Source organism: Archocentrus centrarchus, chromosome 13 (assembly GCF_007364275.1).
Source record: "Archocentrus centrarchus isolate MPI-CPG fArcCen1 chromosome 13, fArcCen1, whole genome shotgun sequence".
NCBI classification, from domain to species: Eukaryota; Metazoa; Chordata; class Actinopteri; order Cichliformes; family Cichlidae; genus Archocentrus; species Archocentrus centrarchus.
The window spans coordinates 30,784,673-30,804,999 of NC_044358.1; the positions used below are offsets into that span (position 1 = coordinate 30,784,673).

General features: G+C 40.3%; 4 protein-coding genes across 9 annotated transcripts; 3 read left to right on the forward strand and 1 right to left on the reverse strand.

Moving 5' to 3' along the window:
• The first annotated feature begins 2,066 nt into the window (after window positions 1–2,066).
• On the forward strand, window positions 2,067–6,463 carry sfrp2l (secreted frizzled-related protein 2 like). Its single transcript, XM_030744809.1, has 3 exons — window positions 2,067–2,653; window positions 4,054–4,134; window positions 4,313–6,463. Exons 1-3 carry the CDS (start codon window positions 2,140–2,142, stop codon window positions 4,729–4,731), a joined length of 1,014 nt encoding a protein of 337 aa, XP_030600669.1. The 5' UTR covers window positions 2,067–2,139; the 3' UTR covers window positions 4,732–6,463.
• Window positions 6,464–7,162: 699 nt separating this feature from the next.
• On the forward strand, window positions 7,163–8,600 carry tomt (transmembrane O-methyltransferase). Its single transcript, XM_030744811.1, has 4 exons — window positions 7,163–7,463; window positions 7,570–7,766; window positions 7,992–8,114; window positions 8,213–8,600. The coding sequence occupies exons 1-4, from the start codon at window positions 7,202–7,204 to the stop codon at window positions 8,408–8,410; spliced, it is 780 nt and encodes a 259-aa protein (XP_030600671.1). The 5' UTR covers window positions 7,163–7,201; the 3' UTR covers window positions 8,411–8,600.
• A 366-nt stretch (window positions 8,601–8,966) lies between these two features.
• anapc15 (anaphase promoting complex subunit 15) lies at window positions 8,967–11,745 on the reverse strand. Of its 4 annotated transcripts, none has more exons than XM_030744621.1 (5): window positions 11,640–11,712; window positions 11,323–11,497; window positions 10,377–10,436; window positions 10,139–10,279; window positions 8,967–9,978 (listed from the first exon to the last, which is right to left on the reverse strand). In XM_030744621.1, the coding sequence occupies exons 2-5, from the start codon at window positions 11,440–11,442 to the stop codon at window positions 9,931–9,933; spliced, it is 369 nt and encodes a 122-aa protein (XP_030600481.1). In that variant the 5' UTR covers window positions 11,443–11,497; window positions 11,640–11,712; the 3' UTR covers window positions 8,967–9,930. The 4 variants fall into 4 exon arrangements, with proteins under 4 accessions (XP_030600481.1, XP_030600482.1, XP_030600479.1 ...); XM_030744622.1 differs by having other exon boundaries at window positions 11,645–11,699; XM_030744619.1 differs by having other exon boundaries at window positions 8,968–9,978; window positions 11,323–11,444; window positions 11,640–11,745.
• A 1,636-nt stretch (window positions 11,746–13,381) lies between these two features.
• Window positions 13,382–16,155, forward strand: folr (folate receptor). 3 transcript variants are annotated; one of them, XM_030745209.1, is made up of 6 exons: window positions 13,382–13,586; window positions 13,998–14,049; window positions 14,897–15,027; window positions 15,160–15,348; window positions 15,507–15,642; window positions 15,844–16,155. In XM_030745209.1, exons 3-6 carry the CDS (start codon window positions 14,899–14,901, stop codon window positions 16,113–16,115), a joined length of 726 nt encoding a protein of 241 aa, XP_030601069.1. In that variant the 5' UTR covers window positions 13,382–13,586; window positions 13,998–14,049; window positions 14,897–14,898; the 3' UTR covers window positions 16,116–16,155. The 3 variants fall into 3 exon arrangements, with proteins under 3 accessions (XP_030601069.1, XP_030601067.1, XP_030601068.1); XM_030745207.1 differs by lacking the exon at window positions 13,998–14,049 and having other exon boundaries at window positions 14,868–15,027; XM_030745208.1 differs by lacking the exon at window positions 13,998–14,049.
• The last annotated feature ends 4,172 nt before the right edge of the window (window positions 16,156–20,327 follow it).

Below are 20,327 nucleotides of genomic sequence, written 5' to 3' on the forward strand. Positions count from 1 at the left end.
CGCTCGTCACGTGAAGAGGAAGCTCTACATGTGAGCGGAATGGATAATAATAATATGTGACTATTAGTATAAGGCATATTTCTTATAGGACTTTTGGATGTTTTCTTTATTTCTGTATTTAGTGTTCATTTACTGTTTTTTGTAACATGATTTTTTTCCTGTTCCCTGAGGGCATGACTTTCAGATGCAGTTCATCAGCTGTAGGTCAGTGTTTTGTCCTCCGCCTTCCAGCTTCCTCACATTTTTTTAAGGACACGCTGCACACCATGCTGAGATATGCCAATTTTTCGTCTAATAGCTCTATGGTAATCAATTTGTTGGTGCAAAAATACTATTTTTCTTCTGTCAAATTGTGTTATCTTTGGCATTTTTTACTGATTCAGCTAAAGAAGTGGGAACAAATGGTGTGTTTTTGTGACGAGCTGGTAGTAACAAAGTGCCTAAAGATACAGTTTAAACTTCTTTGCCAAGTTGTCTGTTATTTGTAGACTCAACACTGGTTCATCCCTTGAGTTAGGTGCTTTTTTTTTAGTGTTTGAATGATATTTAGGTCAGTGCTGAGTGACTTAAAAACATTAACTGAAAATGGTCAGATACTTCAAAAACCTCAGACCTTTAGAAAGCCTGGAGAACTATGGCTCAAATTGTGGGTGGCTCAAGACTTGTGCAGTTTTGTATGTGTGGACAGTACTTAAGAACTTTACAGAATACACACAAACAACAGAGGACATTAGGTGAGGGATCAATTAAAGGACCTCCCTGGACCTAAGCAGGTTAATTTAGACGTGTTATATTACTGATGAATCAGCCTGCAAATATCCCACCTTGTTCTTCTGTTCTGCTGTTTTTGAGTCCCATAATAATCTATAAGAGAAGAAACAAACTGTAACTGTGCTTTTATGTTTAATTCTCTCCACTGTATTTGGATAATTCTAACCTGTCTGAGCACTGCATTTCTTTTGAAGCAGGAAATTAAACCAAACTACAAATATTTAAGCAAGTATGAACTGACTCCTGATTTTACAATAGGCTACTGTAGTCCAAGAGGAAGGGACAGGATAAGGCATGTTGGCGCACATGCGGCAGACTCGCTGGGAAAGATTAAAGGCTCTCTGATATACCCTCTGGTTGTGTATGATGACAGAGTACCACACACACTGCTTCTTGAACACACAGTAGTTACATTTTATTTCTAGCCACTGATTTCACAACAAGGAAAGCTTGCATCTTTCAGAGCACACCTAAGCTTTGCATTGTTTGTTTGTCTGTTACTTAGGTTCCTGCATTCATTTCTTACAATCAAAAGTGCAATTTACAGGCAGCTTTACATCTATTTTAAAAAAGGTTCCCTCCTTTACATATAAAACTTTAAAATTATGCAGGCTGTCTATACATACATTTGTAGATTTGTATTTAAAAACCAAGAGAAAATGGGGGAAAGACAAAAAAATATATATCAGAATGACATTTAAAAACTGCATTAAAGTAACTCAAACTGGGCTAAATTATAAAAAATAAATAAACATAGGCCTAGATGCAAGAAAATAAAGAAAGAACCAAATAAATTACTATATAAAAGTGCTCACATGGAGGCCTGGATTTAACAAATATTTACATGATAAAATTGTTATTATTATGGGAGAAATTTTTCATTCAATTTTACTTTGCAGCCTCTACAAAGAAACCGGATGCGCTCTGCTGGCAGCGTCGTCTGATTCCAGTGTGCACTGTTTAATCAAAACTATATAACAGCCTGCATTTCACAAAGAAGGAATAATGCAAAAGTCACGATTGGAATAGACTTTCAGAGCCATTCATTGTATTTACTGCATTATTGTAAACATGCTTAAATTTGGGATCTGATTAATATTTCTTGTATTATGCAGTTTATTTTCCCTGTCCTGTGACTCCGCACACAAGCGTGTTCAACACGACAGCCCAAATTGAAGAAACGAACCCCACGCACCCACTGACACTGCTGTGGAGACAGACAGCAATCTGATGGGGTGGGATGATGACTGGGAGGTGCCTGCCCTTTAATTAACCTCATTCCTCCACACCTCCCCGTTTGCACCTACATTGCCGGTCAAGTCCAGGCAGAAGAGCAGGAGCTTTGCAGACGGCGCACTCAACAAAATAATGCCTGTGTTTCTGCTCTCTTTCCTTGCGTTGTTCGGTGTTTCTCACGCCTCTGACACCGAGTCTCCGGAGCCGTCGCTCTGGTTGAGGTCCACTTTCCGCTCCGTGTGTAAACCCATCCCGAGCACTCTGTTTCTGTGCCACGGGATCGGTTATAGGAGCATGTGGATCCCAAACATACTCGGCCATGACTCACTGAGGGAGGTCCAGCAGCAATCTGCAGCCTGGCTGCCGCTCATTTCCAAGCACTGTCACCGGGACACCAAGAAGTTTCTGTGCTCGCTCTTCGCTCCGGTGTGTCTGCCGGAGCTCAGCGGCCCAGTTAGCCCCTGTAGGAGCCTGTGTGAGGCCGTGCGGGACGGCTGCGTACCGGTGATGAGCGCGTTCGGCTTCCCCTGGCCCTATATGTTTAACTGCACCCGGTTCCCACACGGAACCGAGCTCTGTATCCCGACCACCGAGGAGCAGGATGGGCGTGAAACAGAGATGGTCAAGCACGAGGAGGTGCCCAAAGGTCAGTGCACAGAGCCGTGTCATTTTGGCAGGTTTTAGCTTCCAGTAAACATCTGTGGATTTAACTCGTACTTATCACACAAGTAAAGTTGGCAGCATACTCCACCAGAGCAATTTCCACTTTGTTAGTGCTGGGAAATCCTCAAGGACTCACCTTAAGTACAACACACAGGGTGGAGATTGTTGCACCGTGTTTTTATTCTACTTTGTACTTTTACTTTATTTCCACTACATTTATTAAAGAAATGTCGCACACACTTCAGTAGTTATCAGAAAAACTCTGAAGACATTTTTAATGTTTGTTTCATTAAATGTTCATAAGCTCTCTGGTGTTTAAGTCTCAGGAAAAATTGTCCAATAATAATAATAAACTTAAAAAAAAAATACATTCAACCTGAAACAAAGGTGCTATATTTGTTTATTTTCTGCCTCATATTAGATTGTTATGGTGATCATTAAAGTGCTGCCACTTACACTTAGCAGCATCAATAATCATCTAATCAAATCGCATATAAAACTAACTATACTAATTACACTTCACTTGCAATATTGCCTATATTGTACACAGTATTGTTTTAACTTTGGGATATTTTTCATTTTAATGTTGCACTTTGAGTGCCTTAGTTTTACTTAATTTTTTTATCTATATAGTTTAAATTTTCTGTCTGTCCTGTTTATATTTTAAGTAAGCATCGGTAACAAAACAATTTCCCAAAGTATTCAGATTCTGACTGTAAGTCATATGGGGCCGTTTTTCTGTTTTACTGTGGATACTTTGAGGTGTATTTTGCTTGTATTACCTCTTTACTTTTGCCTTTAAATGCAGCACTTTTACTTATCACATTAACATTAATATACTGGTACTTTAAGTGTTACTGTATGTCTTCCACTACTGCGTTCATCCCTGTGTGTAAATTTTAGGATACTGCAAACACACCTCTTAACAGCCATTTTGATAATTCATTTCAGGTTTACCATAGTTGACACCCTGTAGTGTACTATTGCATGTCAAAATGACTCCCCTGAAAGAAGTGTAATAATATCCAATGGTTCATAATCTGCCTAATGTGCATACATAATGCATGTACTGTAGTTTTTCACAGTAATTTCTTTGTTTTACTAATATTGTGGTGTTTTCCTCATTTAATTATTCATTTAATCTGATTTCTCACTTTGGCCTGTTCTTTGTGCTACTGTAGCCGTTGAATATACCCTCTGAAAATCTGTAAAGTTGTTTTTAATACCTAGCCTTGTTTGGCCTGCTTTGACCCTAGAGTTTAATGGATGTTCAACTAAAGAAAAGTCTCACCATATTCAGATTTTTTTTTTTTTTAATAAATAAATACATCCACAGTGCAGACGGCTGCAGTCACTTAATCATTTCTCTTTTCCATCCCCCAGGCAGTGTTATTTGTGATGCCTGTAGTCTTGGTGTAGAAGGAGAGATTGACATCCAGGAAAACTTCTGCCACAGTCCATATGGTGAGAACAAACTGTTACTGATAACGCGGGCGCCAAATGCATCCCTGTCTTCTGAAGCATATGATTTCTCTTACAAAAACAGGCCACAGTACAGCTTATCTAGTCACAGAGATGAGTTGATTTACAATGTGTATGAAGTGACACCTGTTGAATAGTATCTTCTCTGTTTCTGTCACAGCATTTAAGATGCGTCTGGGCAGCATGATGACAGTGGGGGATGACCTTCAGCTGGTGCCTACGGCCCGCAGCCGGATCCTGAGGTGGGCAGGGGGAGGGGCTGAGAAAGCAGAAGAAGTTGGAGGGGCGATGGCCTATGGCGCTTTGTGGCTGCAAGACGGAAGCACGTGTACTTGTCCTGGCTTAGATTCTGCTGAATCGAATGATGAGAAAAGGCAAGAGGAGGTGCAGATGGAAAAGAAACTGACAAAAACAGGGAAAAATGTGGGGAAGAGCGCCCCTGGTGGATGGTACCTTTCCCTTGCTCAGGCTGAAGAGGAAAGACTGGTGCTGACTCGACTGGTGAGGTGGACCAAAGGGGACAAAGAGCTGAAGAAGTTCATCCGAGCTCTCCTTAAGCAGACGTGTGCAGAGCTTTAAACAGCGAGTTGGATGCTGCTTTAGCTGTGCTGCACGAGTAGCTGCACTTTACAGTAATGTACACAAAATCCAGCAAAGGAGCCGACTGCAAACTAGTGAACAGCTGATAGTTCAGACAGGAAGTTAGAGACAATCAATAATCAACCAAATCTTCAGTTACACCAGTGTGTCACCTTGTTACAAAATGTGTTGGTGCATTACTGAGTTCCCTCCATTTTAAAAAGAAGCATAATTTTACCAACGTAAGAACCCAGAGTCTTTACACGGAACGATTAGTCCTTCGTAGCCACAGATCACAGAGCTGGTGTTTGTGCACCTTACTTGATCCAATATCATAGACACATTGTTACACTGGTTACTACTAACTACGGCCTCTTTTTTTTAAATATATTTTTTTGTACATACAGTAGTCAAAATGTAACATTTTTATAATGATTGCTCGGGTGGAGACTGAGCTCACCTCTCTGTGGTGACGTTTCTATGCACATTAAGCATGCAGCATAAATATATTTGAATTACTTGACCAGTTTCTGTCACAGCAGGTATGTTTATCCATTTTATTTTTATTTGTATCTAATGTGATTCTTCTGGGTTTTTTAATTTTCTATTTACTTAAATGTTGTTTTTTTTCTCAATATTTTATTGAGTTTTACTTGCTAGTATTCCATCAGTAAGCTTTTTCTTGATCTTTTCCATCATGACTTAGTAAAGAAAGAAATTGGACTCCGCACAGAGACGCACACCTGTTCACGTTAACTTGATATATCAAATGTCAGCTTCACACTGCCTCTCTGTTTCTGTCTGCTCATTCTTATTTTTCATTTTTAATATGACGGTTTCAATATATGACACCAAAAATGGCAAAACCTCATGTTAAACAGCTGTAGTGGGTTTTTTCTGTTAATTGGGAATATTTATAGGACATATACTGCCATGCACGTGATGCATAAATTATTCATAGCCCATGCTCCTCTCTCTGTACTTCTGCACCTGCCTCAGCTCAATTGCCACACTTCAAAGCCTCCTCTGCTTTTTGTTAAACAGGTAAGGTTGTCTTGTTTTTCAGTAAAATAGATAGTTTTGTTTTTTTTTTTTGTTACAGCATTTATTCAGTGTGACACAGGAAGCCTGTGGATTCTGCAGTTACATGTGGAGCAGAAACATCGAGAGAGCCGCAGCACTTTCTTTCACATTTAGCATAAGGCTAATTTCTACATAGATATTTTTGTCATTTCAAATAAAGCTCACAGTGTTATCAACAGTATCCTGTCACAAGTACGTACGTTTATTTCTTTGCAGTAACTGTAGGGGATGAAATAAAAATTGTGGCTGTTTTGTAGCTTTGCTGTACTACCCCGCTGCTTAGATTATTTAAATCATGGAAGCATTTAAAAGCTAAACCAGACTGTTACTGAAAAATGCAAACAAGAAGACAGGGAATCAGGTTTTTCTTTATCCCAAGTTTTACCTTCTGCTGCTGTTTTACATGAAAGAACAGCACAAGGAGTAAGTACGTGGTCTTGTAGTCAGGGGAATGGTTAAGGGGGACCCTGAGTGACACCGCTCCCCCTGAATTATTTACTATGAGGGATCTTTACTTGGAAAAGGGAGTTGTCTTTCTCAATAAACCATATAATTCTAAAAAACATAATATGAACCTGAGTCAAGAAAAATTACAACAATATAAACCAAATTCCCTGTCTCAATCACATTTTTAAGTTTTGAAAGAATACATGCCCAGTGTTTTATAATTATAGTCTCATTTTCAGTATTCAGTTTATTTACTAGTACATAATACTACAGTGAGTTGTCCTATTTTTGCTGTTGGCCATGAAATTAAAATAAAACATTGATTTTTTTAAGTTGTTGTAGGTGCATAAATGCAAAAACTGGGTCATTTTAGATCATTGCTCGGTAGTTTCCAGCGACCTGATGGTGTCACAATGTCAGATCTGTGCCAAGTTTGGTTGCTCAACTTCTGATTATGCAAGAGTTGGAAGACAGAGAAACAACAATCACAGATTTCAGGTATTATTGTAAGAAGATTTGGTGTCAATTCAACAAGTCACCTCAAGGTGCTTTGCAGTTGTTTGGTAAGACCATACAATATCAGAAAAAACCCTACCAATCAGATGACCCCTATGAGCAAGCACTAAAAAAGAAAGAAATCTCCAGCAGAACCAGGCTCATGGAGGAACAGCCATCTGACGCAGCCAGCTGGCAGGTGAGGGGAAAGAGGAGCAAAAAGAGACCAGGACAAAAACTATGGGAGAGAGCAGACAAAATTTAATGACATGCAGTATGGGGAGTGAGTATTAGCCTCCTACTTAGTGGTTTTTGGTCTCCCGGTGCCATCGCAATTAAAAACGTCCCAAAAACAATCCTTAGTAAATACAGGGCTCACTTTGTTAACACATATCTGACAAATGAATCTACCCGTGTATGTGTGTTTCTATCTGTAGACGCTAGGATGGTGTCTCCTGCTATTGCTCTGGCCTTCCTTCCACTCCTGCTGACACTGATTATCAGGTACCGTTACTACTTTGTGCTGTTCTATCGGGCAGTCCTCATCCGGATATGGAAGGACTGCGTTACTGGTTTGAGCCGAGAGGAGCGTGCCTACCAGCATGTCCTCACGCATGCCACTCCTGGGGACCCTGACAGCATCCTTGAAGCCTTTGATGTCTGGTGCAGCAAGGTGGAGTTCATCAGCAATATTGGGCCTAAAAAAGGTGCAGAGTCTGAACACAATTTTTTTTTTTTTCCCCCCATTTTGTTTTTTAGAACATACAGCACCTTTACGTGTGTTTTTGTGTGTCTGGTTTCCTCGATTTTAAGGGAAGATCCTGGACCGGCTGCTGATGGAGAACAGTCCTCTGACAGTGCTGGAGCTGGGTGCCCACTGTGGATACAGCACTGTGCGGATGGCCCGTTCGCTGCCTGTGGGTGCCAAGCTCTACAGTATCGAGATGGACCAGAGGAATGCTGCTATTGCTGAGAAAGTCATTCGCCTGGCAGGGTTTGATGATGACACGGTGAGAGACATCCAAACAATTTCCAAACTTTTCTTCCTTGTCCAGTGCACTTTGTGTACAGTAGGACATCTGAAAGACATATATTAAATACATCTGCAGCATTATTATCCTAATTTTACTGTAATTTCATTATATGTGATGAATAATGACAATAAAGCTATTCTATTCTATTTACAGAATCATATGAGTTTTATACCTTTGATAATCATGTTGTGCCTTCTCCAGGTGGAGCTTATTGTCAAGCCATCTGATGAGGTGATCCCTCAGCTGCGGTCTGACTACAATTTGGAGAGGCTGGATTTTGTCTTCATGGACCACTGGAAGAAATGCTACCTCCCTGACCTGCAAGTAATGAGAATAAATTATGACTGAGGATATTTGTATATGACTTAAATTTTGCTTTATTTCCTACTGTTACTGTCACTCACTGCCTCTGTGTGTTACAGTTGCTGGAGGGCTCTGGTCTACTGGGAAAAGGCTCTATTATCTTGGCGGACAATGTGCTGTTCCCAGGTGCTCCAAAGTTCCTTAGATATCTCCGCAAGTGTGGCCTGTATGAATGGAGGATCCACCGAGCCACGCTAGAGTATAGCAAGGGCATCAGAGACGGGATGGCTGAGCTGGTATACCAGGGAATCAAGTAGATGATGCAGGCTGAGATTCTACTGTTACTCAAACACACACTTCAGGAATGGCACATAGCCTTTGTCCAAATTCTTAAGGAACGTTGTCGTGACTTACTTCATCTCAAAGGTTTATCATCTCAGTTTCTAGTCTCTACATCTCAACTCATGCAAAAACACCTTGCAAAATAACTCGCCACCAGTGCGTTCTCCTGGGTTAAGGTGCGCTGTAGCTGTATTGTTTGACTGAGTGCCCTACTCAGCAGCCAGATTTGGATTTGATTTTTACCAGGGAACATTTACTGCAGCATTTACCCCACAGAGACAAAAAGCTCAATTAAAAGAGAAAGCCTCATATTTAAACAATCACCAGTTTTTATATATACCCACACACACCCCAGTCATTCTTTATTCTGCTGTGATTGTGTCACATTCAGCATCTTGTGTCATTCTGGTGTTTAAAAGACTTGAATAAACATCTTTTTCTAAGACTTGTTTCATTAACTCCCAAATTTGAAAGACAGTACAAAACTTAACCTAAATGTAAATTAAACCCCAAACCTTGTCATTTTATTAATGTTAATATTAATTATCTGTCTGCTTTCAGTTGCTGCATGTAACCATTCATGTTTAAAATCTTTCCTGCCATCAAAAGTCTGATCACGTAAACCTTGGATACTTCACCACCAAAACTCAGATTAGCTTTGATCAGTGTGAGTCTGCACATTATTGCTTTTTAGCTTACTGAGCTACACGTGACACATTACATTTTTTTATATTTTATTAATAAATTCAAATACACAAAAACGGAAACATGGCTTAATTAAATTAATTTAAAACTTCAGCAGAAGCAAGTAATGCCACGGTAAGATACTCTATAACATAACTATGGCAGAGTTTAAAACGGACACCATGCCTCATATTTAAACACTAACGGCAGACTTTGCTTTCGACATAGTTCAAAATTTTAAAAAGTGTCTGAACATAATACAAGTCACGCGGCTTTGTGAATCCTCTGCTGAAGGTATTTCTGTAACATACAAAACACTGCTGTGAAACAGAGCTGGACTATATGGTGAAGTAGCTGGATGACTTTTGCATAGGTCAATAAATTACTTTGCTGACTTGACTTGTGGACATGCTGGGTCAGCTGGTTGGAGACACTTAGTTGCACAAGGCTGAAGATAGGAGAAGGTCAAAGTTTACACGGCGGATCACTGGGCCGGCGGCTGCCACTGCGTGAAGGCGTGCCTGGCTGAGTACAAAACAACATCTACTAAAGAGCACCGCACACTTGGAGCAGCTTTAACTGGTTAAAAGTATTTACCACAGTCACAGGTTGCCACTGATGTCCAGTGATGACTGACTGCAGTTTGAAGTTAGAATGTGCTGACTTGTCCTTCAAGCATCTTATGGTGATTCTTCAGCATCACTTCTTTCTAATTACACATATAAAACATGTGTGTCACAAACTGAAGGGGCAGCAGTCACATTTTAAGTAGTGGAAACCCAGGGCCAGCTTGATGGAGACCAGTCTTGTTTTAAATCATCCACTGGTCTTGGTCTTGGTCTGCCCCCTCCATATCCACCTAACAGAAATAAACAGAGCCAGATTAAAGGCCGTTTGGGGAGAGAAAAAGAAATAACATCTAAGCACATGTATTTCTGCCATATCCTAAAAACAGAAAGGTTTTTAAAAGCCCTTCAGAGAGCTGGGTTAATGACACTGTGACCTGGAAAGAAAAGCACCTCATTGATCTCGCCATCATCAGGTGACTCATTGTAGTCATTCATTTCGTCCATGTCCTGCATGTCCTCTTCATCTTCTGAGTCTTCTTCGCTGTCTTCTTCATCTTCGTCATCCTCTTCCTCCTCCTCTTCATAGCCTGCCTGCAACCAGCAAATGCAGACAGCATAAATGGAGGGAACTATGCAACCAGTCTGTTTCACACAGTGACCATTTAGTGTAAAATGCTAATGCTGTTACCTCAAAAATTGGTTTTCCAATGGGCATCAGGTTGTTGTCTTTTTCAGCAATGCTCTGCAACTGAGGTAGAGACAGTTTACATATATTAAAGAGTATGAAGTGTCATACTCTTTAATATATGTAAAGAGTATGACACTTCATACTCTTTAATATATGTAAAGAGTATGAAGAGTATGAAGTGTCATAAACTGATCAATAAACTGATTCGCAAGGTCAGAAACATTATGGGTGTGGAGATTGATCTGACAGAGGTTTCAGAAAGGAGGACGCTGTCCAATCTTTCACACCCATCTCGAGCTGGACGGCTACAAAAGTACATTCAGCAAAAGACTCGTTCACCCACAATGCATCACAGAACATCAGTCGTACCTGTGGCCATCAAGCTATACAGCTCCTCTGGACTGCTTTCACTTCTATTATTTTACCTGTACTGTATATAGTATTGTTTTAACTTTAAAATATTCCATTTTAACTGCCTTAGCTTTTATATATATATATATATATATATATATATAAAGAGAGAGAGAGAAATTGCATTTTCTAGCTTTCATATTTATATTTCAAGTGAGCGTCTGTAACAAAATAATTTCCCCCTGAGATTAATAAAAAAAATTGTGATTCTGATTAAGGAAAAAATAATAAAGCCAAAAGTAATCATAATCTTAACAAATTATGGGTGGAAAAAGATTTTGAAATAAAAATTTAAAAGGCTTTAGAATAAAACAAACTAAAATGTACCACTAAGTACTTAAAAAACCCGACCTTAATAAACCGGGGGGGGGGGGGTTCTACTTAACTCTTAGCCATTCACAAGATAAATTAATAAATAATAAACTGAAGCAGGCCCACTGAGTAAACTCATCTAAGCTAAACTGAAAGCAACAAAGTAACATAAAAAAGGAAAATGCACGTCTATAATGACTGTGGCCGCAGCGGGGGCCTTTACCCAGGTCTGGTGCTGCTGCTCTTGCTGGTGCAGCTCGGTCTCGTCCACGCACGGTCGGTCCAGGTTAAACCACAGGGACTCCGTTATCCGGGGGAACAACGAGGGAAACAGCGTGGACATGTCTGCCACACAGAAGCAACAAATCCCACGTTTTTCACGGAGAGAATAATTGAACCTTAAGTCAGAGTTCGCGAAAGATAACAAAGGGCACAGGAATCGTCGTTAATGGTCGAGAATCTAAAGTCTAACACTCCAACAATTTTCTGGATTAAAAAGGCTGTGATATAATCAAACAGGAAAATAACGCTTTACTTTACCTTACCCGAACAGTCTGAATATCTGCCAGCGACCGGACAGCAAATTCAAAACAAATTTAACCGGAAACTGCTGGTGTTCACCTATAAAGAGTCCTCTTCTTTTTCCCAGCGGTACTCCATAAAGGTTCCCCTTTTCGGATTATGAGCCGGGTCTACGGCATGAGCACTTGTAAATAAAGTAGAGCCAATAATGAGATTTAACAAAAATGTGTAATAGTGATGTTAATGATCTGTGTATATATTATAACATGTTACTGGTCTGTTTTATTCCATTTTCCAGGTTCTTTTCTAAGTTATTCATTGTGTGTAGCCACAGCACTGCTTCATCCCTTGCATTAGGTGTTTGAATGATTCATAGGTCAGTATTAAGTGGCCTAAAAAAAAAAATCCTCTGAAAATGCTCAGGTACAAGGACTGGACTGAAAATGAGTGAAAAAGCAGCCAATGTCTAAAGAAAAATTTTGAAAGACCTTCAGAAAGCCTGGAGAACTATTGCTCAAGAGCACTTTAAAAAATGCACAAGAAAGTCTGGCTCCTTTGAAGCAAAATATTACAAAATAAGGCATTAGTCAAGACTTTTTACAGTCTGTCTAGGAGAGCAGCATCTGCTATTTATTATTAGTATTAGTATTAGTATATCATCATTTCAGCCTTTAACTACCCATAGCACACTGGCACAATCTCCCTTTCAAACTGTAAGAAGCTGCTAAGATAGCAGACACAATCTTTGTCATAGTTTGGCTGATTTCCGTAAATGCTGCTGAAGTTGAAAATTCTTATCAGTAAGTTCAGAGCTCCAAACACATGAAATGTGCACATTTATGCACATGAAAATAAATTACTCTCTTGAAAGTACATGTAATGTTTAATATTTAATTTGCATGATGAGAGCACTAAAAGCAATGCAATGATTGGAAACAGGTCTTAATTACCGTCTTTTTGGTCTTCTTATTGTCGTCCCAGGTCACGCTGAGACATTTCATAACAGTGTGTGTCTGTGTTTGTGTGTGCGTATGAGAGAGTGGGTGGTGGCGAGTAGGGTAGACCTTGAGATAAGACAAGATATTCCTCATGGCAAGATGCTATAAAGCTCATGGAAAATTACTTAGCCTTAGGAACAAATGCAGATTGTTTAAAAAAAAGGGGGGGGGGGGGGGGAGAGAACAACCCAGCATCAAGAGGGTTACAGGAGCTTCAAGATGGCTTGGAACTGGTTCTACACTGATCTGATAAGATGGAACAACATTCTTCCATAAGATATTCCCTCATTTGGTGTTTTTGATGGCAGTGGAGAGGACTGCAAATGTGCCAAAATCTCCTGTCAGCATTGGTTGAACGCATGTGACTGCGAAAGCCATAAAATAAGTTTGATTACATTTTAATTATCAAAGTAGTTCTGTGACCTCATACCTTATGGATGTAGACATAATCACCTGGAGAATACCAGTCCAATCAGGAAGAAGTGTTTTATCATAGGATAAAGGTGATAACTCAGAAATGCCTTATGGTCATTTAAAGTGACCATGACCCTAAAGGAACCAGTGAATTCAAATATACCTTTCACAGCATTTCAGAACCACTGGATCCCCTCATAATGTGGGGATGGGGAGGGATCAAAGGTTATTCTTTAATTTGTCACCTGTCTGCACATTAAATCACTCATCTCAAACACACACACACACACACACACACACACACACACTTGACATGGACTGTGGACTTTGGAAACCAATTAGCGAAAAGCACAGCAAGATCTCACATTTTTTTTCAGTCACACTCCACTCGCACATGCTGACAAACACACACACACACACAGAAACACGCATTCAGGCCCAAATCTGTGTTTTGACATTTTTGTTTGGTCTTGAGAAGCGTGTTCAAGGGGATCTGCAGATACTGGTTTATAGGCTCATCCCTTCAAAAAGGAATCGTCACAGAAGCAACAAGGTAAAGGAAATTTGTTCACTATTCATGGGTTCATTGGTGAGTTTATCTTTCATTGGTTACTTAAAGTATTTGGCTTTCAGATACTAAAAGGTGTAGAGGGATATTTTCTCTCTGACTGAGTCCAGGTTTATAACTTACACTGTGTCCTTTTGTATTTTTAATGCTGCATTCAGGCAGTAAACCTTCCTTACATCTATCATGAAATAGATGTGAGGAAGGTTCAGTCAGATCAGACACACACGTGTATTTGTGTATTGAAATGTACACAGCTGTGACATTGTGACTATAACATTTCTGCCCAGTTTTACATGATAACAATTCTCATAACTACCACATCAGTGAGCTGTGTTTTAACTTTTCTTCCTGGCAAATTTTAGTCCAGTTTTTAGTTCTTGTCCTTTTTTTCTAAAGAACCTGACCAGAAAGACTGCCCTGATCACCATAAACTCTAAACTTTAAACTGGTGAGGATCCCCAACTCTGTTGCAAGTTCAACTCTTTGTGATAAAATATCTTTTTGAATCTAATTCCCATTTTTATTGTTTATTTATTTCACATTTAAGTCATTTATCCTGCACAGAACCTTTGCTCAGTAGCACACTTTCTAACTCATATGTCTTACAAAGGTTTCTCTCAGGGTTTGGAGTAGTTAGACTGAAAACTAGATTGTCTGTAAGAGATGGGAAGTGGAAGTGCCTTAAGCCTGCATTCTCCTCTGTGGGTCAGAGGTGACCTCTCCAGGAGGGGGGTGGGGTGTTCTTTAAGTTGATAGGCACTGACTACATGAAACCACTAAAAGGCATGCAGACACTTCTGTCTGCCTGCTTGAGTCAGCATTACATCATCTGCAAGATTCTCCAGCTGCTTCCTCTCATAAACAGGAGCCCCTCCTTATTGGCATTTCCGGGTTGTCCCCCATTCACCCCTATCTCTTTGGGATTTTTGGCGCATTCCACAGAAATTAGCCCATAAAAGGAGTCAAAATAGCTGCTGTGATTTGACTGAGAGAGCATGCAAGTGTACTAGAGGGCAGTATAGAAAAGAGGTGAGAACCACAAACATGGTGAACAAAGATATTAAAGCATGACATCTAGGTAAAGCTGTGTTACTTAAAGAGATCTACACCAAGGCTAAATACTGTTAGCTTATTCAGACACCTGCCAGTTGAACTTATCTAAAGTCAGCAAAGTACTGCGTGTGTCAGACTCAGGTTAGAGGTCAGAGGGAGTTGGCCTGTACTTTGTTAGACCTCTGAATAATCTTATTAAGATTTTTCCCACAGCCCGCTGTTGATGCTTCACTCCCCTACAGTCATGTGGTCTGTCCTGACCTTGCTGCTTGCCCTCTCCAGTGGAGCCATGTCTCTAGACAAACTGAACATGTGCATGGATGCAAAACATCACAAAACAGAGCCCGGCCCTGAGGGAGAACTGTACAAGCAGGTGATGAACGCAAACATGGCACTGACTCCAAGGTTTCTGTTCTTATCTGATGTTTGAACCACTACAATGAGCTCGGTGGGAGGGGGGGGTAGTTCTAAATGGATAAAAGTGATTCTGGTTTCCTCTTTCCAGTGCTCTCCATGGAGAGAGAATGCATGCTGCACAGCCAACACCACCGAAGAAGCCCACGAGGATACCTCCTATCTGTACAACTTCAACTGGAATCACTGTGGTGCTATGAGCCAGGAGTGCAAGAAACATTTCATCCAGGACACTTGCTTTTATGAGTGCTCACCACACTTGGGACCCTGGATACAACCGGTGCGTATTTATCAATATGTGCTTTTGAGTTTCTGATGTTTGTCTGTACTTGTGTCACTAGATGGCAGCATAGGAAGCTGAAAGGACTGAAATGGTCTGGTTTATGGTTTGGTTTATTATTGGTCATACAAACTAGTCAATGGTGTACATGTGTGCAGGTGGATCAGAGCTGGCGTAAGGAGCGCATCTTGGATGTGCCTTTGTGTAAGGAGGATTGTGAAAGCTGGTGGGAAGACTGCAAGAACGATTTCACCTGCAAAACCGACTGGCACAAGGGATGGGACTGGAGCTCGGGTAAGGTGCCCACTCAGAAAAGAGTGGAAATGCATATGTGCTTGTTATACTGTTATAAACCACAGCAAGCACATTCACATTTTTGTAAAAACATTTTCATGCATTTTTTTTTTCCTTTTCACATTTATCCCTATGCAGAAACAATGACATTATGATATCATGGTTAATGCCAGTGTATAAAATCCTTCACTTCTCTCACAGGTATTAACAAATGCCCTGAAAGTAGCAAGTGCAGGAAGTGGACTGATGTTTTCCCCACACCCAAAGCAATGTGTGAACAAATCTGGTCCAACTCTTACATGTACACCACCTTTACCAAAACATCTGGGCGATGCATGCAGCTCTGGTTTAACGGCACAAACCCCAACAAGAAGGTGGCTGAATATTACCTCAACAATGGACCGCAACAGCAAAGCTCCGCTCTGCCAATGCTGCTCTTCGTGGCTGTCACAGCCTTCTCTGTAATGACTTAATATTAATATTCCCAACCTATGCTGTAGCACCTTGGAGTAAAACTGATTTCTAACGCTATTTTTCGTCTCTTCTGTCAGTCACTGAGCCTCTTAGTAGATGTTAAGACCCCTTTGGTTTGCATTCTAGTGAAGAGGGCAACCAGAAAATCTCAGGTATTGATGCAACAAAATATTCTGACAACATGCATGTCAGAATTGCCTGCTTGGGTAATTGCTTAAATGGCAGCTTTTTGCATCTGCCTCAGCAGTGGGAGTAATTGCCATCAGAAGCTGAAATTAGCTAATATCCCCCAAGACATGAAAACTGATTTCATTTACACTCATGACGATGTGGACCAGCTGTCCGTTCTCCTTTTTTGGCTTCTGGTTCCAGGATAAAAAAGAGAAAATGCACACAAGATTATAATTCCATCAGCCAACGTCAAAGCAACACAGCAATTTTGTGTCCAGACAACTACTGTAAAATCAAAGATCTGCGTGGATAAAGGAAATAAAACAAAAATACACTCGTGCTCCTGGACAAGCGATGAAGAGACATGCCACATACTGTATTACTGCACAGCTCTGGAATGATATTTCTCTTAAGTGCAGTCTATGGATCAGCTTAATAACCCCTTCATAACCTCAATGACCAGTAGGGAAACTGTAAAACTGACCCAGGATCTGCAGTGTGGGAAAATGTTTCTCCATGCTGGGCCCCAGTGATCACACCATCACATGATCACTCCGGGGCCAGCCAGTGGTTAGTGGGCTCCGCTGCTTGGTAATTATGGGGTTCCAGTCCTGTGTGTGTGTGTATGAGAAAGAGAAGGAGAGAGAAATAGGAAGGGAGAAAGAGTAAGAGCCTGACTCCCTCCATGTGTACACGTGTTTGATGTGTGCCTGTGAATACCGCATGTGAATGTGGTCCACCGGCTCTTTGAGTAAGGCTTTTGATTAGTTAAGATGTAACCGCAGATGACCTTGGAGGCTTAGAGGTAAAACTGAGATACATATTTTATGTACTCTGTGTACTTAATCAAGACCTGTTTGAAGTACTTGAAAAATCTCTAACTCATGTAATTCCTTAGTAAATGTTGTGAAAATGCAGCTTTCTGGCAGGCATCAGATAAGTCAAACTGTTGCACTATTTGCTGATAACAACACCCTTCCTTTATGATACCACAATCAAGTGTAGTCCGTGTATCTTACACTAGTCTTTCCCGTCTCTTCTGACAGTATAAACTACACCCACAGAACTTCTATATACAAAGAGTTTGAATGAGAGAAGAAGGTTAAGCACCCACGGGTTGATTATTTGAGGAAAAATAATGTACAGTACACACATTGGACACATTGGGTACACCTTGGTCTATATTGACATGACATCATCATGCAGATGCTGCATGATGCAATTTTCCTGTTCCAGTCATTTGAGTGTGTGTCTTGAGTGAAGGGGTTATTGAATATGCGTATTTCCCACTCCACTACATCCCAGCGCTGCTCTATTGGACTGAGATCTGGTGTCTGTGGAGCCTATTTGAGTGAACTCATGTCAAAGATGCCAATTTGGAATGACCTGAGCTTGTGTGGCTGCAGAAATTGAGACTCATCCTACCAGATAATGTTTTTCCAAACTTCTGTTGTCATGCAAAGCCTCAGATGCAGCCTCTGAAAGGAGGGGCACCCAGTGTGGGCTTCTGCTGCTGTACCCTATCTGCTTCAAGGGTCGATGTGTTGTTCGTTCACAGATGCTCTTCTGCATACGTTTGATCTAACGAGTAGCTGTTTGGTTACCTTTGCCTTCAGCTCAAAGCAGTCTGGCAATTCTCCTCTGACATCAACAGGGCATTTTGACCCAGAAAACTGCTGCTCACTGGATAGTTTCTCTTTTATGGATTCTTTTCTGTAAAACCTAGAGATGGTTGGGTGGGGAAAATCCCAGTAGATGAGCAGTTTGTGAAATATTCAGACCAGCCCGTCTGACACAACAACCACGCCACGCTCAAAGTCTCATTCTGATGCTCGGTTTGAACTTCTACAGATAATCTTCATCATATCTACTGTAAATGCACTAAGCTGCTGCCATGTGATTGGCTGATTAGGTCATTTGTTAATCAAAAGTTGAACAGGTGTGCTTAATAAAGTGACTGGTGAGTATAAATACAATCTCTGAAAGAATGAAAAAAAACAAAAACACGGTGAACAAATTTCTTGAAATATGAATGGACTGTTTGTATTTTGTGATATTAAAAACAATACCAATTTAATAGCAATTACAGAGATGATAAATCCTCTGACTCAGCAACCTTTGGCTCCTTTAAGCAACTAAATTGGGCTAATTGATGCCTACAAAGCAGCAGAAAGTTATTAAAAAGTGTTTCAGACTTGCATTTTCCATAGTCTGAAAGGTCATTAAGAAGCAGCAGCTGAGGGAAAATTAGGAAATCATAACAAGATCTGGAAGAACTGAAAAAAAAGGTTAGAGAAGAAATTAGCAGCATTGGATGAAAAGAGTTTGGTGGTAACTATGAGGGTTCTGGGTGGAAATATTCTCCTATCAGAAAATATTGAACAGATTATAACAAGGAAGTATTTCTCTAAATATCACCAAATTCTGCTGCAAATATCAAACACTAAGTAAAGAAAATGAAAGTGAAAGTGCAGCATCAATGAAATGCAATGACCTTAACACTGTGGAGTATTACAAAATAGCCTGTCCTTTGGCCTCAACCTCTGGCCCAAAATCTGAAGAGTAGGTTCTCCATGAAGTTGTTCGTTGTTGCCCAGCAATGGGCATCACTGGTTTGTTGTGCTGTCAGTGTGGCTATAGTCTTTGACTGTTGTAACAACTGCAGCAGACATTTATGGTTAGCTGAAAGAGACGCAAATGTGCAAAATGAGTTATTTGCACTCCATTTTGCTGACAATGTAGTTTTAACCTTATGAGACATCTCACAATACACTTTTATGAGCTCTGCATGCAGAGACATTGTTAAGCCACATACTTTTACAGTTCAGTTTTTTACATTCATCTCACACACACAGTGTGATGCCATAACCAGAAATAGCACTGGGATGGCTGCTGTCCCTGTGGCTATTAATACTCAGCTTTTCTGAGGTCATTGGCAACACATGCCACCCTGCACAAATCTCACACTCTCTTTCTCTTTATGTCTATATTCTCTCTTGTTCCATAACACTCTTTAGGAGTCAGACTTTTTGTGGGCAGAAAAAAAAAAAATGAGCACAGATTTCTAAATGCTGGGTTGCTTGTGTCCTGTGGTTTGGGAGTCTGGGCCCTTAGGTGGGCAGTTACACCTTGTGGGAGTAAGGTGCATGTGCATTTGAATGTGTGTGTGGTCTGGAAAAGAAAATGATTGCATAACTGGATTGGAGCTTGGGTTGAGAAATTACTGCAGCTGGTGGCTGTAGGTCACACTGATATTCAAAGAGGAAAGCCCTCTGGCATTAGTAAAGGTTTTGACTGTGTAGGCTATGTGACCACGACACAAGAACATTTCTTTTAGTTCACTCTGGAAGCTTTTTATTCATATGGATGCAATCTGGGTGCTCCAATCCTTAAATAAAACTATTATGATCTTCTTGGAAAAAACACTAAACCGTGTTATAAAGTTACAAATGTAATAGTAGACCAGTATCTCACAGGAAAAACTCAAATGGTAATGTACAACAGCTGCTTCCAGTGTGCACCCATAGTGCTGGATAGTTATGATACATACTTCAAGGCCTACAAAGCACTTTAACACTGCAGATGATTAAAGTGCAGATAATTTTAACCACATTATTAATGCATTATATGCTGTCTATTGATGCGTGTAAACCTGATTCTGCAAAGTAAGTAGCCAATAAAACTATGTAGTGGAGTATGAAGCAAAAAAAAAAAATCTGTTGAAGTGGACAGGGGTGTAAAGAAGCTTAAAATGAATGTACCTCATACTTGTGCTGTGAAAAAAAAAGTTAATTTTACCTTTCACGCTCTTATCTATTAGTTCAACTTTAGCTCACTTATTCTCTTACTCTTTTCAATGTTCTCTTTCTGTTTATCCATCACAGCAAAACTCCATCCGTCCTTCTTTGTCAAGCGAGTTAGTGATAGACACAAGGGGAAACAAACTTTAGGTGACTTTTCCTCTCTAATAAAGCGTGCCAGTGGAAATTCAAAATCAATTAGTTTTATTTTGAAAAGCCAAGCAGGAAGTACTATATTTT

Excerpts from the sequence above, each read along its gene's own strand:
- anapc15 (XM_030744621.1), bottom strand. The coding sequence starts at position 11,442 with ATGTCCACGCTGTTTCCCTCGTTGTTCCCCCGGATAACGGAGTCCCTG. Across the intron at positions 10,437-11,322 it reads AGCAGCAGCACCAGACCTGG|TTGCAGAGCATTGCTGAAAA; the intron begins GTAAAGGCCCCC and ends TCTCTACCTCAG. Across the intron at positions 10,280-10,376 it reads TTGGAAAACCAATTTTTGAG|GCAGGCTATGAAGAGGAGGA; the intron begins GTAACAGCATTA and ends TGCTGGTTGCAG.
- folr (XM_030745207.1), top strand. The coding sequence starts at position 14,878 with ATGCTTCACTCCCCTACAGTCATGTGGTCTGTCCTGACCTTGCTGCTT. Across the intron at positions 15,028-15,159 it reads AGGGAGAACTGTACAAGCAG|TGCTCTCCATGGAGAGAGAA; the intron begins GTGATGAACGCA and ends TCCTCTTTCCAG. Across the intron at positions 15,643-15,843 it reads GGGATGGGACTGGAGCTCGG|GTATTAACAAATGCCCTGAA; the intron begins GTAAGGTGCCCA and ends CTTCTCTCACAG.
- sfrp2l (XM_030744809.1), top strand. The coding sequence starts at position 2,140 with ATGCCTGTGTTTCTGCTCTCTTTCCTTGCGTTGTTCGGTGTTTCTCAC. Across the intron at positions 2,654-4,053 it reads GCACGAGGAGGTGCCCAAAG|GCAGTGTTATTTGTGATGCC; the intron begins GTCAGTGCACAG and ends TCCATCCCCCAG. Across the intron at positions 4,135-4,312 it reads CTTCTGCCACAGTCCATATG|CATTTAAGATGCGTCTGGGC; the intron begins GTGAGAACAAAC and ends TTTCTGTCACAG.
- tomt (XM_030744811.1), top strand. The coding sequence starts at position 7,202 with ATGGTGTCTCCTGCTATTGCTCTGGCCTTCCTTCCACTCCTGCTGACA. Across the intron at positions 7,767-7,991 it reads CAGGGTTTGATGATGACACG|GTGGAGCTTATTGTCAAGCC; the intron begins GTGAGAGACATC and ends TGCCTTCTCCAG. Across the intron at positions 8,115-8,212 it reads GCTACCTCCCTGACCTGCAA|TTGCTGGAGGGCTCTGGTCT; the intron begins GTAATGAGAATA and ends TGTGTGTTACAG.